At 48.6% G+C, this 16857-nt stretch overlaps 1 protein-coding gene across 1 annotated transcript in view; it reads right to left on the bottom strand.

The window, feature by feature from the left end:
- ALLC (allantoicase) overlaps window positions 1-16857 on the bottom strand; it is a 136602-nt gene that overhangs the window by 63501 nt on the left and 56244 nt on the right. Inside the window, 3 exon segments of the mRNA XM_061168662.1 lie at window positions 6801-6843; window positions 10507-10644; window positions 15187-15315. Of these exon segments, the coding sequence (XP_061024645.1) occupies window positions 6801-6843; window positions 10507-10644; window positions 15187-15315 (310 nt within the window).

Below are 16857 nucleotides of genomic sequence, written 5' to 3'. Positions count from 1 at the left end.
TATATATATATATGAATGCAATTTTAAGCACTTATTAAATTAACCTTAACTTCTCTGGAAGGTAATAGATACCCTCTTTGGAAGGTAACTGCACCATAAATGCAGTTGCTATAAAACTGAATTTGATGTAACAAATAAGAGTGGCTGCATTCAGTTACTTTCATTGGACTAAAAGAGGCATGGCTCCTGTTAACTGGACCATTTAAGGCATTGGCAGCCTCCTAATGATGTGTGTTCCAACATTCAAATATTTGAATCAACCAATAAGTGAACTGAGCCAATCAAATAAGGCAGACTGCATCCCAAACATGGTTCAAGTGTGCTAATCAGTTAAAATGCACCCATATGATTTCTTTGCCATTTTCTTGGAAATGGGCATTTTTAACAGTGTGATTTAAAGGTCTGCTAAATCAAGATTAAATCTTTCATTCTGTTCTCAATGGAAATCTAGATGTAAGAAACAAACAGCTTCACTCTTCAATTATTTTAAAACTCTGTTAGGGTGTCTATATTAGCTTAAATTAGAAATTCATGCCCACTGAAGCAAGTCTGATGACAGAAATCCTGGTGGGGGGGAAACAGGAAGTAAAAGGTGGGAACCACGTTTCACTGACAGAGACCCTGAGAGGTTCAGCAGAGCCAGGATTCCAACCGAGGAAGTCAGACTCCAGAACGCTTACTCTTAAAGCCCTGGGCTTTCCCTGGGTGGGAGCCACTGGTTTACTAAGGAAAAAAAAAAATCTGTTATCATAATATGTAGATAAGATTCACCCACTTCCTAGGCATCCAGTTAGATCCAGAGAAGGTTCGTCTTTTTACTCATTAAAGAATCCACAGTGATAATCCCACACAAATACAGGAGCAGGTTTGTCCTCTACTACACGTTATACGGGATTCTATTTGACATCAACAACACTCTTCTGGGAGTTCAGGGGGTTTTGAGCACGAGCCACCCATTCTCCTTGCTTGGCCCTGCAGTGAACCTTCCTCTGCTCCAAAAAAAACAAAAACAAAAACTTTTCTGCATGGATATCATCTCGCACATCTCCCCTTCCCTCTCATTTGGTGAGTGTGCTAATCTAGCACAAAGCACCTCCTCACACACACGTACCAACACCTAAATCCTCCTCCTCCTTCCCCGGGGGCCCAGGTCTCTGCTCCTGACGCCACCATCCACCAGTGTTGCCCCGGGAAACCTGGAGTCCTCCCTGACTTTTCCACTTTCTCACACTCCACGGCCATCTAGACGCGCCCGTGCTCCTTCCCATTGTTTTCCTTCCCATTTCACCCAATCAAGATGCCACGAATCGTAAGACACATGGTCATTTCCTGTGTCGCTAATAAAGAAATCAACCTGCCATTTAAACCATGTCATGCTGCTTCCTTATTACCTAGAAGTTCTTTCTTCTATCTATACTTCCTGAAAAAGGCCTTTTGGAACTATTTAGACATAGATATTTATCAATATCACACCTGTGCAAAAAGGAAGGGGAGACAGTTAACAAATAAATTACTTGCATCCGCCCAAGATTTTACATCTTGAGTCTGGCTCTTCTGACCCATTTCTGCCTCAAAGCTGCCTGTGCTTTTCCACGGGACAGAAAGAGTGCTCCTCCACTATTCCTGGAATTCTCTTCCGAGCTGCTCTGCACATTTTGAGGCTGGTGCTTTCTTGCCTGGAGCACGGGAGGCAACCCTCTGCACCAATCTCAGCAACAAAACGCAAACAAGTGTGGTGGGCTGCCCCTGGCCACAAAGCCCCTCCCCCGATGCACAGGCAGTATGAAAAGTGAATACCCTGCCGCACTTCTCCACCGAGGGAGAGCCTATTTCTCCACCCCCTGGGACCTTGAGACCACTTGGAGGAAAACAGAGGTGCCGACAACCAGCACCAGCTTCCAGATGTGGTGATATGGCCTTAGACAACCCAGCCCAGCGGACCCTCCAGCTAAATGCAGCTGCATAAGTAACCCGGTGAACTGGCCCAAGCCACCCAGCCAACCCACAGAACCTAGAGAAATAACAAATCATTGTTGTTTTACGTCCCTAGGTTTGAGGATGGCTCTTTTTTTTTTTTTTTTTTTTTTTATTTTTGGCTTCGTTGGGTCTTCATTGTTGCACGCAGGCTTTCTCTAGTTGCGGTGATCGGAGGCTTCTCTTGTTGCGGAGCACAGGCTATAGGCGCACAGGCTCAGTAGTTGTGGCACGCGGGCTCAGTTGCTGTGGCTCGCGGGCCCTAGAGCGCAGGCTCAGTAGCTGTGGCTCACGGGCTTAGTTGCTCCGCGGCCTGGGGGATCTTCCCGGACCAGGGCTCAAACCCGTGTCCCCTGCATTGGCAGGCGGATTCTTAACCACTGCGCCACCAGGCAAGTCCCGAGGATGACTCTTTACACAGTAACAGGTTATTGAAGCTGACAGCTCCGCTATGTGTGGGTATCTCCCTTTCCTGGGTCCATAAAAGAATTGGTTGTTGTTCTGCAAAAACATATGGAATTGAAGGAGAATATACCCCACTAATAACAAATAACAGCACATCTTGCTGTCTTTCTCTTTATGACTTTCCATATGTATATAATAACTTTCATTTCAATTCTTAATCCCAGCAAAATCCTTTCGAGGACATTTACACAGCAAGTAAACACAGTGTCAGCCATGCACCTCCTCAGCTGGAAGACGGTAACGTGCGCAGCTGTGGCCAAGTTCACCGTGACAACAGATGAACCTGCAGCACGACGGCCAAAATGCCATCAGCCTAAGATGTGCCCCTACTTCAGAGCCTCAAAGATGGGGAAAATGCCTGTCACAGAATCAGTGACACACGGCAGCTCTTGAACCCAACTGCGCCCCACCTGCCACTCACTGGGAGCATTACAGTGGCGTCAGGATGGGCCTTTCCTCCGCTATTGCTATTCTTGCTCCATTTTCAGTCCGTACATTTCATTCCATCACTAGCGGTGATTCTCAAGTGCATATCTGTTCATTTCACTCCCTTGCTGAGGTCAGGATCCCTATGAATACAAGTGTCTCACCTGCCCTTCCAGCCCTCATGACGGTCCCAGCCTGCCTTCCCAGCCTGCTACCTGCATCCCACTTTCCCATCTCAGGTATTGTGGTTTTCCTGACTCTTGGCGCAGTGCTGATGGAGAGACACAGGTGCGTCTGAAAGTTGGGCAGTTTAATAGCAGAGGGATTGCTGCCCTACTGGAATTATGCAAGCGGGAGGGGTTGATGCCGGTGGAATCCAGGATGACGTGTGGGCTTGGGCTGAACCAGGGAACAGGTTCCATTTTCCTGGTGAGGACTGTTACACTCGCTGTGTCCTGTTCACTGGCACGTCTGCCTTCGCCACTAGCAGAAACTCACACTCAGCTCATCTCTGTATCTCCAGCACATGAAGGTTTCCTGGACCACCAGACACATCAACGGATGCCTCCATTCAAGTCTGACAGTCTGCAGGTCAAAAGCTCTGTGTGTATTTGTGTTCAGTTCATAGAAGAGTCAGGAAAGAGTCTCTGCTTTATACTGTTGGTACATTTAAGAAAACACTTGCAGATTTAGACCATATGATCCTGCAATCCCACTCCTGGGCATATATCCAGACAAAACTCTAATTCGAAAAGATACATGCGCCCCAATGTTCATAGCAGCACTATTCACAATAGCCAAGACAAGGAAGCAAACTAAGTGTCCATTGATTGACAGGTGAATGGATAAAGAAGATGTGGTATATACAATGGAATATTACTCAGCCATAAAAAAGAATGAAATACTGCCACTTGCAGCAACATGGATGGACCTAGAGATTATCATACTAGGCAAAGTAAGTCAGAAAGAGAAAGACAAATATCGTATGATATTATTTATATGTGGAATCTAAAAAATGATACAAATGAATGTATTTATAAAACAGAAATAGGCCCACAGACATAGAAAACAAACTTATGGTTACCAAAGAGGATAGTGAGTGAGCGGCGGAGATAAATTAGGGGTTTGGGATTAACATATACACGCTACTATATATATAATAGGTAAACAACAAGGACCTACTGTGTAGCACAGGGAATTATACTCAATATCTTGTAATAACCTATAACGGAAAATAATCTGAAAAAGAATATACATGTATATATATATATGTATAACTGAATCACTTTGCTATATACATGAAAGCAACACAACACTGTAAATCAACTACACTTCAATTTTAAAAATGTTTTAAAATACTTAATTTTTAAAAGAAAACTCAGCACTCGATCTTACAGAGAGCTGCTACTCTGCCCACCTAACAGCCTCAGAATGGGAAGATGACCAAGGGTCCACGACAGCCCCTCACATGCTGCAGGGCAATGTCCCCATCAAGGGGCAGTCCTGGGTCTCCAGGCGGGTTTTTAAATTTCCTCCCCCCACTTTCCAAAAGGATGCTGAGGTGGTTCACACAGAAAATAGATAAAAGTCTAATAAGTTAGAAGTGGAAAATTGGGAACAAGTAAATAAAGGAACAAATATATGTATCGTAATATAGTTGCCGTGACTAATCCTAAAATCCAGGCTTCTGCAGCCAAACAAAGGAGCCTGGCATGTGGAGTAGTTTCCATTCTCAGCAACGCAACCCACTCCTCAAATGGGGCAAGGATTCCTTCAGGACTCAGTTCTGAGATCCACGTACCATACAGGCCTTTACATAAGGGACGACGGATACCGTAAAGCCCTTGACAGGTATCTGTACACCAACCTTTGTTAAGTCAATGCCCTTTGTTTTCTTCTAGGACTTTCCGTTTTCTAGAACAAAATGTGCTTGCTATGCCTGCTATATGCTCTTGTCACACTGACTTCATAGTAGAATTTCAGTGATAGATCTAATCTTTCTGAAATAACACATTTTTACACTGCAGTTTATGCCATGTTTGTGATCATTCTGTTAAAGACCCCAAAGTATTAAATATCATCATCAAAACCCATTAATTGTCCAGTGATAGATTTCCAGAAGAGAAAAGGAAATGCAGACAATATCGGAACAAACATGCTCAAATTTTAGACCAATTTTAAACATATAATGAAAAGAAAATTACATCCCTACCTATAAGGAGCCAAAGTCACAACAACAACACAATGAAACGAGGACATAACACAAGCAGGTAGTGATAAACCCGCGCTACAGCAGATGGATTCAATTATCTGTGTGCTCAGAGGCTTCCAAAACCATCAAAGTACGGGATTTCAAGCTTGCACTGTTCACGCTACGTAACAGTCATCATTCAAAATTCATGAGAACACTGGGGAAGGCAGAAAAGACTAACTGTGCGGGACTCGATTCCCGTGCGTTCCTGCAGGCGTTCCCCCTTCCGGGATTACCTGCCCCTTCTCTGAACCACACTCCACGACCTGCACCTTTGTGCTGAGCTCCACGTGTTGGTCACTCCGCATCCTACAAACCATCATCCTATGCACGTGACCCATTTATACAAACTCTGTGTCATGACGTAAGTCCACGTGTCCGTCCGCACGAGATGGAGTGCACCCCAAGGGCAGAATCATGTCTGTCATTCTTGTGTTCTCAGTGATTCTCATTCATTCATCCAACAAACACTTAACACTAAATGCAATCCTTAGAGAAAATCAAGAATAAATAAAATGATCATTGAGCTCAAGAAGCTACCAAAATAACAATAGTCCATTCAGAAAAACCTTGACACCAAAAGCCAGACAACAAGAGAAAGAGGTATTCTAAGCTAGTCTCACTTACAAACAGACGTGCAAAAATCCCTAACAACATTTAGCAAAACTTATTCAGAAAAGTATTTTTTTTAGCAGTGAGGCTTTTTAGGTGCAGGCCGGCTGGGTGAGGATTGTGGCCATGAATCCGGTGTGAAGAGGGTCAGGTCAGCTGTGGTATCCCCTGCAGGGTCTCTGAGCTCCTTCAGGGCAAGTGCAGACACAGCGAGGGGCTGGGCTCCAAGGCCAGGCTTTCACCAGGCGAAGGCAAGGTGGCCCCTAGGGGTAAGGAAGCCAGAGCTCCTTGCAGGAAGGTGATACATGGTGGGTAAGAAATCTGGGCTGCAACTGGAGGAAAGCAAACCCAAAGGCTGGCTGCCAGATATTGGAAAAGAACAGATCGATACCCTGGAGAGCCTCGAGGCCGGTGAGTTCCAGAAGGACAGGACTAGAAAACCGGGAAGGAGATGGTAGGCATTCAACAGCTTTGTTGAATGAATATTCACGCGGTAGAGCCGCTCAAGTACTGATTCTATAAGCTGGTTTGGGACGTTTTCATCATGTAAACAGGTGATGAGGGCCCGTCGGAGCCGCCAAGGTCTGGCTTCTACCTGTCTTGCTCGGGCCTGTGCTCTGTGCTGCAGTATCAGGTCGTGTGTGCAGACGAGCACAAGTACACCCTCTGTGCCTTCCTCCAGTTGCCAAGTCTGCCTGACATCTCCCCCCAGCTCCCGCCAGGCCTTTGGCTCCTCCAGTGCCAGAAGACCTGTGTGTCCTTTTATCCCCACACTCACTGTGTTGCATCACTAACACCTCCGTGTGCCTCCCAGCCCTAGACTCTGAGCTCCAAGGTACACCTGATGCCTTGTTCGGCCCGTTCACAGGAGTAAGCCTGTGCTGAGAAGCTTGTTCTACAACGGCGGGGCCGGCCTGTTGTGTGTCCTTTGTTTTTTTTAATTAATTGTTATTGGAGTGTGGCTGCTTTACAATATTGTGTTGGCCTCCACCGCACAACACAATGAATCAGCCGTACAAAAGACACCAGGGTCAACCACGGCTGTCATCATCCCTTCCTAACAAGTACTCACTTTTTTCTTTCTTCGTGAATACTTCTCAATGTCTGTGTACTTTCTGAAAAACAAAAGAGAGTCAAGCTTGAAATGTGTGAAGCCCAGCCAAAAACATCTGAACAAAAATGTCGACTGCTGCGTCAGCCTCAGGAGGCACCAACCACGAGGAAGGAGCTTTCTGTCCCCAGAGGACACAAGCCCACATCCACAGCGGCTCCCAGGCTCAGGAGAAAGGGCCCCAAGGAAGTCTGTTCACTTTCCTTCCCTGAAATCTTTTTTTTTTTTTTTTTAGTATTTTAAAGCTTTATTTAAATGATGATGCAGGGAAGGGGCTAAGAGAGGTAGGTGAGACACTGGCCTTGGGTGCAAAGTTTAAGGGGGCACCAAACAAGCCGGTCATCAAGATAAACACGACTTGCATGCAGCACTTGAAAAATCAAAATGCAAAAAGTAATGCACGATGAACAAAATATAAAAATTTTAAATGAAGGCAGGATGAGTATTATCGATTTTTCCTTTTGGCTCAGGCTCCAGTGTAGCTGACACGTGCTTTTGCATTATAAAAACATTTCTCACAGGTCAAACCCACAATAAGGTTTAAAAAACGCGTTTCTTAACAAAGAAAAGGAGAGGTAATCCGGTGTGTGTGATTGTGGTGTGCAAATGGCAAAGACTGTGACAACGGGAAGAGGTTCAAGTGTAGGTGCTGGAGGGCAGGTCTGGGGCTAGTAGGTGGGTGGGGGGGGTGGGTGAAGTGGACCCCAGCTGGCCCTTGAACACACCCCCGATGCCTGGGAAGCCATGCTTGTGCCATGAGCGCCCACCCCTTTGGCCAGAGTGGACTGGTCCCCAAGGGCTCCCAACTGGAGCCTCCTGGGTCCTGGCTCTTCCCTGAAACCCTTGAAAATCCAATGGCTCCTCACTTACGGGGGGCAGGGGGCAGGGCGGGCGTCTGGCCTAAGGCCGTGCGTTTACAGGCACCTCTGCCCCAAAGCTTCTATATGATCTTGGGGCGGCGAGGAGGGGAACCCTAACATTTTTAAGTTTTTGACGGTGGAGTAATCACGTTTGCAAACACAGTTTCGTCACACAGCCCTCGCGATGACATGCAGAACAAGCGTTACTGCTCCCCCGGGGCTGGTAAAGAACCCGGGCTCCGGACATGAGGGTTTACTCAATGCCCCGCAGCTGATCTGCAGAAGAGCTGAGACCACAATCCCACCCAAACCCGGTCCGTCCTCTTTCTACCCCGCCGCAGAGCTCTCGTTCTCCTTCTGCGCCCGACGGCCACGCAGGTCCACGTGCTGTTTCTGATTCTTTAGCGACTCCAACCTCCGCTGTGCACGTTTGGAAAGGCCTCCCCGACGTGGGTCCCCAGCAGACCAGCACCTGCTTGCTCCACTTCCCGTGTGGTGACTGGACCTCAGTCTCTTACCGACCCTGCTCATGCCAAGCCCAACCTCTTTGGCGAGGGAGAAAGCTATTTAAGCAACCAGCAGATTCAGGTCAGGGTTCAACACATGAACAGACGACAGGAAGAAACAAAACACACTGAAAGGCAAAGGAACTCGTGCGGGGGGCAGCGGACACAGAATAGAGAGAACCGTTCAACTCAGTCCGACAGCCCCACCGTATCTCCACCCACCATGCTGTCAGGACCGTCAGCAACGGACTAACATGTCCATAAAGTCAGGCAATATCCACGCTCACCAGGCACGCGGGCAGGACCCTAACCTAAGCATCTGCCTGCATATCACACTGCTGGGGGGGGGGGTCACCATCTGTCAACAGGACAAAGGGAGCCTTAGAGTAGAAAACCTAAGAGCGTAGGAGCCAAAATAGGCATAAGGTCCCCCAGACACTGTTCCCCCGGTGGCGTCTCAAGTCTCCCAAACGCAAGCAGAGCTCCTGCGGGGCACCTCAGGGTGGAGTGAAGGCCTACCACCTGCAAGGCTGAAGCCACCTGCCTGCCCCACAGCGAGATGAAAACTGACACCTCGTTCTCAGCACAGTGACCATAAGAGCACAACAGAGAAGCCCGACAGGGAGGGCTCCTGCAAGCCCTCAAAGAGCCCCGACATTAGTGTGGGTCAAACGCACCCCCGGGGGCTAAGGAGCCAAGGGGGCGAAATCTCACAGGCTGGCCTGTCTCAGCAAGACCTGGAGATGGGGAGCAGTGCTCGGTGCCCGCCTTAAAAACTGTACCGACCGTCGAGTGAAGGAACACTCGGGCTCGTGTGTACACGCCCCCGAGTGCCCGACACCCCAGCGCTGGAAAAGTGGGGACGGCAGGGTCCCGCGCAGCTCAAGGCCTGGCCCCTGGCAGAGCGCATCTGCTGGCCACCGGCCTATCCTCCCATGCCCCACGCCTGCCTTCTCGGCTGACCCAGAGGCAACAAGCCCAGCCACAACCCTAATCCCGGGGCCTTCATCTGGGACCAAAACTGAGGAGCTGGATCAGTGTGTACCTCAGAACTTCAGTCCTGCAGGTCAGCCTTCCTCCCGCCCCTCCGCTGAGCCTGGTCCAGCCCTGACAGCCGGCATCAGACACTCAGGAGCTCATCTGGAGCTGTGGCCCCGAGAGCCCTGGACTCACAAACAGGTGTCTGTATCTGGCCAGCACATCAGGAAAGTGAGGAAGGGATTTGGACTCTACAGACCTACGGATATGTGGAGTTGGGAATACTGAGGTTTTTCATACAGATACACCCTGAAAAGCAAGGTGGGTGAGACACTGAAAATCAAGGAGGTGTCAAGGGTAATTCTGCCCTGGGAATGTAACCAGACCACCTCATCTCGTGACTTCAAGGACCGGGAGCCATGAGAAGGGCTCTCTGCACATACAGAGTCTGCTCTGTCCTTGTAAGCATCAGTGCAGGACACAGGACGCAACTCAGAGCGCAAACGCTGGGCTCTTCTACCTCAGGGAAAAACCCCCGGGCGCCCCCCAGGCCTGAGCCTACAGGACAGCACTGTGCCTTCACTACTGGTGCTCGCCTGCCCTATCCTAGCTGCAAGCCGGAGAGTGCGGGGACAGTCATCGCATTATCTCAGGGGGCAGGACAAGAGTCCCCACCGTCTCATCTTCCTCCCGGCCATTCCTTCGCATCCACAGATGCACACACCGGGGTGTGCCCTGTTACGCGGGTCCAGGACCTACTATAAAAATCACTGCTTTGTTCACCAGGAGAGACTGCCAGCCTGCACACACTCTGTTTTAGATAAGGAAAAGCAAGTTGAATTAAGAAAACGAAACTGTGCCAGATGGAGCGTGGGCTACCATGACCGTGGCCTGGGGCCAGCTCTATCCTGTACATTTAGACTCTTGACCTCTGAGACCCCAGGAACCCCGGAGAAAGACTCAAAACGGGATCTCACTTTCCTTGTGACTCTATCCAACAGCAGTGGTTCCTCCATGCCAAAGATTTTGAAAATTCAAAACTGCCTCATAGGGACTTCCCTGGCAGTCCAGTGGTTAACACTCCGCACTTCCAATGCAGGGGGCACGGGTTCGATCCCTGGTTAGGGAACTAAGATCCCACATGCCGCACGGCACAGCCAAGAAAATATTTTTAAAAAAAAAAACTGCATCATATATAAAATGATAATATCAAGTTTCACTACAGAAAAATAGCAGATACCTAAACTGACCATATTTGGGAGAGGAGCTGGGGGGAAAGGCAAATTTTACCAAGCAGGAAGGGAGGGAATGAAATGTGCTCACTGTTGGACTTCGCTGGGGACCTCTGGGGACTTCCAATAAGGGAAATACTTGAAGGCCTCCAGTCCTGCCGCAACGTAAAAATGGTTGTCTTGCAAATCCTCTGAGTTGTCCAGAAGATGCCCATTCATTGTAAATAATCTGTGAGTAAAGACAGAAAGAATGAGCTGGAGACTTAAGAGCCCTGACATCGGGCTGGGGGCACCGGTACATAACGCGACTGGTGTGTGGACCACAGGACAGCTGATGCTCCGAGAGCAAACGTAACCCAAACGGGCTAACGGAGCCCTGCGGGAGCGGCTCTACCAGGGTTAGGCTCACTTTCCATTTTTAGATTTTTTAATTAAAGTATATCTTTAATTACGTACAAGTATTCAGAGGGCCCTGAGAACATTTTAAGCTGTTGGTTGGTGTTCAATTAATTTTAACTAATAACAGTTAAAATTAATACAAATTGGCTTATATTGTTGTAACAATACTTGGAAAACAACCCGGCATTTATTAGCAAATAATATGCCTTTTTATAAGCACAAAAAGACTAATATTTGTCTATGTTTTATTCTGCACTCTTTTTTGGCATGTATTAATTCATAATTCATGTATTTAAGAAAATATTCAATTCATTCAATGCTGAGCATCTGTTAGGCACCATACAATGAGGTAGGCATGGCCTTGCGTAAAAAATATGAATAAGAAAGCCACTGCTTCCCCAAAGTCAAGAAGTATACAAAAGCCTATAAAGGCAAGTATGACCAGAAAAGGGCAAAGTGTCGGCGTTCTAAGAGGGGAAAGATTAAAGGCAACTGTAGGCTTCACTAAGGTGAAATGCACAAGGGTAGGCAGAAGTTCCTCATGTGAAGATGGGATGAAGCCTTTGGGGCAGCAGAAGGGGCCCCTGCAAAAAGCCAGAACACGGGGGATTGACTGTCACCGAAGGGTGAAATGCAGACATGGAACCTGAACGTTGAATCCCAGAGCCTGGAATTCTAGGGGGAGGAGCTTATCATCGATTTAGTCGGAGTGAGTGGGGATTTGCATGGAAGTGTGGGGTAAGCACTGTGTTTTAGCAACAGGCGGCTGGCCATCGTGGGTGGGATGTGGTGGAGGAAAAGCACCTCACCTGGGGGAGGAGATGCAGAGCTATCGCAGGGTGTACGAGGTGCTCACAAATGACAGCAGTGAGCACAGGAAGGGAGAGGAGAGAAGGATGCAGGGCACCTGGAACAGGTGGGAACCACAGGACTCAAACCTCCCTCCCCTGAGCATCCCCCAACCTCAGCCAGCAGGGAACCACCAGATGGCTGGCTCACACACAGCGCTGGGCCCCCGCCCCGCAGTTTCTGATTCAGTGAGTCTAAAATGAGGCCTGAGCATCCGTTTCTAACAAGGGCAGCTCCTGGACCTGCTGCCTCGGGTCACCCTGTAGGACCAAGATGAAGAACTTCCAGACAGGGGACAACTGTGAGACGCCCCAGGGAGTGGAACACAGGGCTTGCAGGTGAGAAGCAGGGCTTGGAACTTCCTTCTTCTCCTGTTGTCACCTTGGGACAATCGGTGCCCATCCCTGGAGGGCTCCCAGCTGGCACGCGCGTCCCCAGGAGCAAGTCAGGGAGCTGCAGACGCCCTCGGCAGTGAGGGGCCCAGGGAGGCGGCAGGACTGACTGGCTGCGGCCTCGAGGACAGCCTCCCCCCCGGAGCTCGGGTGCTGGGGGCTGGACCGCAAGGCGCCGGGGGTGGGGCCTTGGGAGACTCCACCGGAAGCAGAACTGCTGGGACACATGGACCAGGAACTTAACATAAACGTGGAAAACGTTACAAAAGAAATAAGGGAAATAAGAGATAAAGAAAGAAGCACAAATTACTGTTTGGAAGATAAAATAGAGGAACTCTCCCAGGAAGCAGCAGGGAATGATAACAGAACATATAGAAGTTAAGAAATAAAAATGAGTAGAAGTGCCATCAACCAGATAATAAGAATCCCCAAAATAAGTTAAATTAGGAGTAGAAAGGAAGAAATACGGGTAGAAATAATGAAGATTCGTGTCACAGAATGAAAGAAAGAGGGAAGACCTGCAACTGGAAGAGTCCACAGATGGTGAAAAAGCAGAGAGAAGAGTTTAGGTTCACCAACACTGCCCAACCTGTGCCCGACAAATGTGGATTGAATCAAACCTTGAGGGTGGAAATGGTTGTATATCAGAGTCTCAGAACTTGGCAGGGACCGCTCACCACCCTTCTCTTCCAGCAGGTAGAGAGCTCTGCCAGGTGGACAGAGCCCAGGGCTGCGGGACATGGGAAATTCACCCTCTTTCCTCCTCAATTCCTCCCCGTGCTAACGCCTCTCCTTTCCGGAACCGCGTCTGGCCAGCCTCACGGCCAGGCATCACCCATAGCACTGCATTTCCCAACCAGGGCTGGACCAGCGTGAGGCGAGAGAAGCACCCGGGGTGCAGATCTGGGGGGTGCCCGCTTTCAGGGGTGCACCAGCACCTCCTCCCAAGCCCAGCACACCCTGACCTCTACTCATCCGCCGTTCTCAAGGCGAACCTCTTCTTCTGGGCTATTCCTAGACTGGGCTCCACGCCTGGGTGTGCTCCTCTCCTACACACTCTGCCCTCCACTGTGATTCTGTTTGATTCTGCCTTCTCTGTGGGGCCACAAGCTCAACGGTGGTGAGCGGACCAGGCTGGGCCTCCCATGTGCGGCGTGGTGCCCACCATGCAATCAGCACGCAACACACGTCTGTGAAAAGCATATTTTTCTAACACCGAGATCAGCAATAATCTCTCACACAGAGACCCACACAGAATCTTAACGGTTTCTCTGGAATATATATATATCCCAGAAAGTTCAAAACTATCCAATAAATCAACTAATTTTAATACCACTGAGAACTTGGCTAAGTCTCTAACGGACACAAGAAAAAGGTATAGTAGAAACCTCCACTGAAGCATATTAACATTATCTAAGGAATGATAAGTACAGATAAATACAAATGACTTTTCAAACATATGTTGACTATCAGCTGTAGGCTCCGTTCAAAGATAACATGTACGTTGATAACAAAAAAAAAAACATGTAATGTGCATATTACATCACTCTTTCAAGCTTACTATTGAAAATTTGTACTTTCTAAGCATTTCTTTTATTTCCAAGCTCTGTACTTTTTCTAAACTCAGCCACAGAGAACTAATTTAAGCCCAGGGAAAAAAAGAAATAAGCTTATTGATCTAGTGTCCTATTTTCCCTCTAAATATCCTATTTCCTTGCTTGCTTCTCCCTTACGAAGATTTTATCTCTTCCTTTCAGCACTATGTGATACTTGTGATTTTATACGTGATACTTATGATTAATTCCACTGCTGTTTCTGGCTTCTTCCAAAAACATGCACGAGTCTATGTGCTCCAGACAACTGCCCCTATTTCTTTAAGGATAAAACACTAATATTTACAACTGCATCCTGAAGTCACTTGGGCACTTACAGTACTTTTTACTACGTAAACAGCTGTCTTCCTGGAACATTGGTGTTCACTGTTATTCACCACCCTCACTAGGCTAGCGAGTATCCCATTGCTCCAAATGTCCCAACAGTTATGTCCTGCTCACTAGTAGACACATCCGCTTTCATTGCTGGTATCACAACTCTTGACTGTCAATAGATCTTTTATGTTTTAATTCACCCCCGAGAAAGAGTTAATTGACACAGAAGTGAGAAGGGACTGAATGCTTTGGCTCTTCCTCCCCAGCGCCAGCCGCCTGGGACCACCACTGTCCGTAAGGACGACGCTTCTAATGGTCCTTCGGCCTCACTGCACATCACCCGACTGCTCAGCTTTAAAGGTCTGTGTCCTCCTGCGCTTTCCCACCCACTCCCGTGGCGAGACCCGGGCCTTCTCGTCACCCCGTGTGTTCCCAAGGCCAGGTCTTCTTCACCTCCCGCTACAGCCTGCAGCCTTGCCGCTCTCCACTCCCTCCCTCCCGCCCTCCTCCAACCACCAGGCCGGGGTCTGAGACCACCGGGCCATCCCTACAGTCACTTGCACACCGAACCCCTCCCCTGCTGGTCCTTCCCACCCTCGGCCAGGGACAAGTGTATCCATCTTCCCCTCCCTCGTCCCAGGCTGCCGAGCGTCAAGAGGAAACCACAGCCCTGCAGCGTGTCCCACTGCAAATTCCGGGTCCAGGCCAGTGGGGCCCCCAACACTGCTTGGCCAGTGCAGCACACCACCTCCTCCATCCAAGGGCTCCATCCCCCCGTGACGGGTCCCGTCACCACTCGGACACCAGTTCCCTTGCATGGCTCCCCGAATTCTCCTGCCCAAGAGGCCTCATGACATCACGTGAGCATCTCACTGAATGTTAATCACTGGCCACCCGGCAGGGGCACGGGGGACCCGGGGGACTGGGGCGACCACATCTCAGCCTTGTTAGCTGTATTCACCACGCCGAGGGTGAGGCAGATGCTCGCTAAACTTTGTTGAATGAATGAATGAATGAATGAATGAATGAATTTGTTAAAAATAAGCACGGCCCAAAGACTGCAGAACTATTGTCTGCCTGAAGAAATGAAATCAGAGCTCACGAGGAATCATTTCAGACCCTGCTGGCCGGGCAGGAAATTCTCCCTGAAAAGCACAGAACGAGCCCTCCTTCCGGGTCCCCAGAGCTGGGCCAGAGCCTTACTTCCAAACGCCTCCCAGAGGAAAGACCTTCTCTCCGATCGTGGCCAGCACTCAGTTCCACTCCGTCAGGCTGAATTTGGGTATAACAATCTTTACAGGTGGAATAAATAATCTTCCATCTGTGAAAACACTGCAGGAACCAAAGGAAAAGCCTTCGTTAGGGCCTCACACTTTGGGGGAAAACACTGGGAATCTGCGAAAGATACCCAATTACAGAGCCCTGAGCAGCCCCTGGTGGCCCACACGCCACCCCACGGAGGACAGCCCCCGAGCCCCCTAGTGCTCAGAGCCAGGGGGGGCCAGAAGCGCTGGCGACACGGCCTCATGGGAGAGAAGACACCCCGATGAACAGGACTAAACTCTACTCTTTAAAAAGTACGCCTCCGTGACAACGGGTAACATGGAAGCGAACTGTGTCCATTTGGAAAACAAACGGGGAAATCTGGCGTTAAAAATGCAGCTACTGTCCCCTCCGCGGAGCCAAGAGGGTGTCCCGGAGGAAATAACGTGCAATCCTCCGGAAGGATAATAGAAACCGCTGGTTTCACTCTCCCAGTTTAAGGCAGCTTCCCTGTGGTCCTGGTGGGTTTGTTTTCTTATTTCTATGGGCTGGGGCTGGAGACACGGCTGGGGTCCGCACAAAACCCAGGGCAAAGCTGCTAGTTCTCTGCTGTTAGAGTCAAAGCCACTTAGCAACAGTTTGAAACTCTTATTAAAATATTGTAAAATATGAGGCTATTTCTTTAAGTCTAAAAGTCATGGATAGCATTTAACAATACAGGAGTTCAACTTTAAGGTGCTGGCTTTCAATCTGTTACTTTGTTATTTATGATTACTGTTGTTTTATTGTTGTTGTTTTTCCTTAAATGTAAATAATTTATAATTGGAGAAATACATCTCTTGTTTCAGAGTAAATATAAATTTTAAGTCAACACGTTTGTGCACAACAAAAAGAATCAGGTTTCTCAGCTAAGGCTCTGTGGAAGGAGGCTTGCCATCACCCCAGAGGCCACCTTTTTCCATACTTAAAGGCTCTGCCCCAAAACAAACCTCGAAAGGGGCATTCTGTGCAAGTTGTAGCATAGCTCGTCTGTGATGTTACCGCTACCCTGAAGATTTGCTGCAAGGTTTCCACCTACCCGTGTTCCTAAATGGTGCACGCCAAAAGTCTCTCTAAACACAGACGGCTAATAATACAAGAAATAAATGTTGAGACAAGGCCATGTTGTGTTTTTGTCTACATTTTTAAGATATTTAATACAGATTCTCACGCTGAGTGCAGGGAAATAAGCACACTGCTATGGACTGAACTGTGTCCCCCACAGATTCTGGCAGCCCTCGCAGGCTGATACACACACATATATATACGGTTGACGTGGGTAAAAGTGAGATCTTCCTGAAGGGCAACTTGGGGACACAGACACGGAGACGTGTGGGACCAGGAGCCACTGACACAGTCTGTCCACTCCCTGAAATCCAACCCACGGAAATGTGGGCACGTATATGTGAACCTGTGAAAATGTCTCTCGCAGGGTCACAGGCAAACCTCAGAGACATCGCGGGTTTGGCCCCAGACCACAGCAACAAAGCGAGTCACACAAAGTTTTTGGTTTCTCAGTGCATAGAGAAGTTACGTTTACACTATACTGTAGTCTATAAAAACAATGTATGT

This window comes from Eubalaena glacialis, chromosome 14 (assembly GCF_028564815.1).
Source record: "Eubalaena glacialis isolate mEubGla1 chromosome 14, mEubGla1.1.hap2.+ XY, whole genome shotgun sequence".
Lineage (NCBI taxonomy): Eukaryota > Metazoa > Chordata > Mammalia > Artiodactyla > Balaenidae > Eubalaena > Eubalaena glacialis.
Note: the sequence above shows the minus strand (reverse complement) of the source record. Positions and strands in the feature narration are given on the sequence as shown.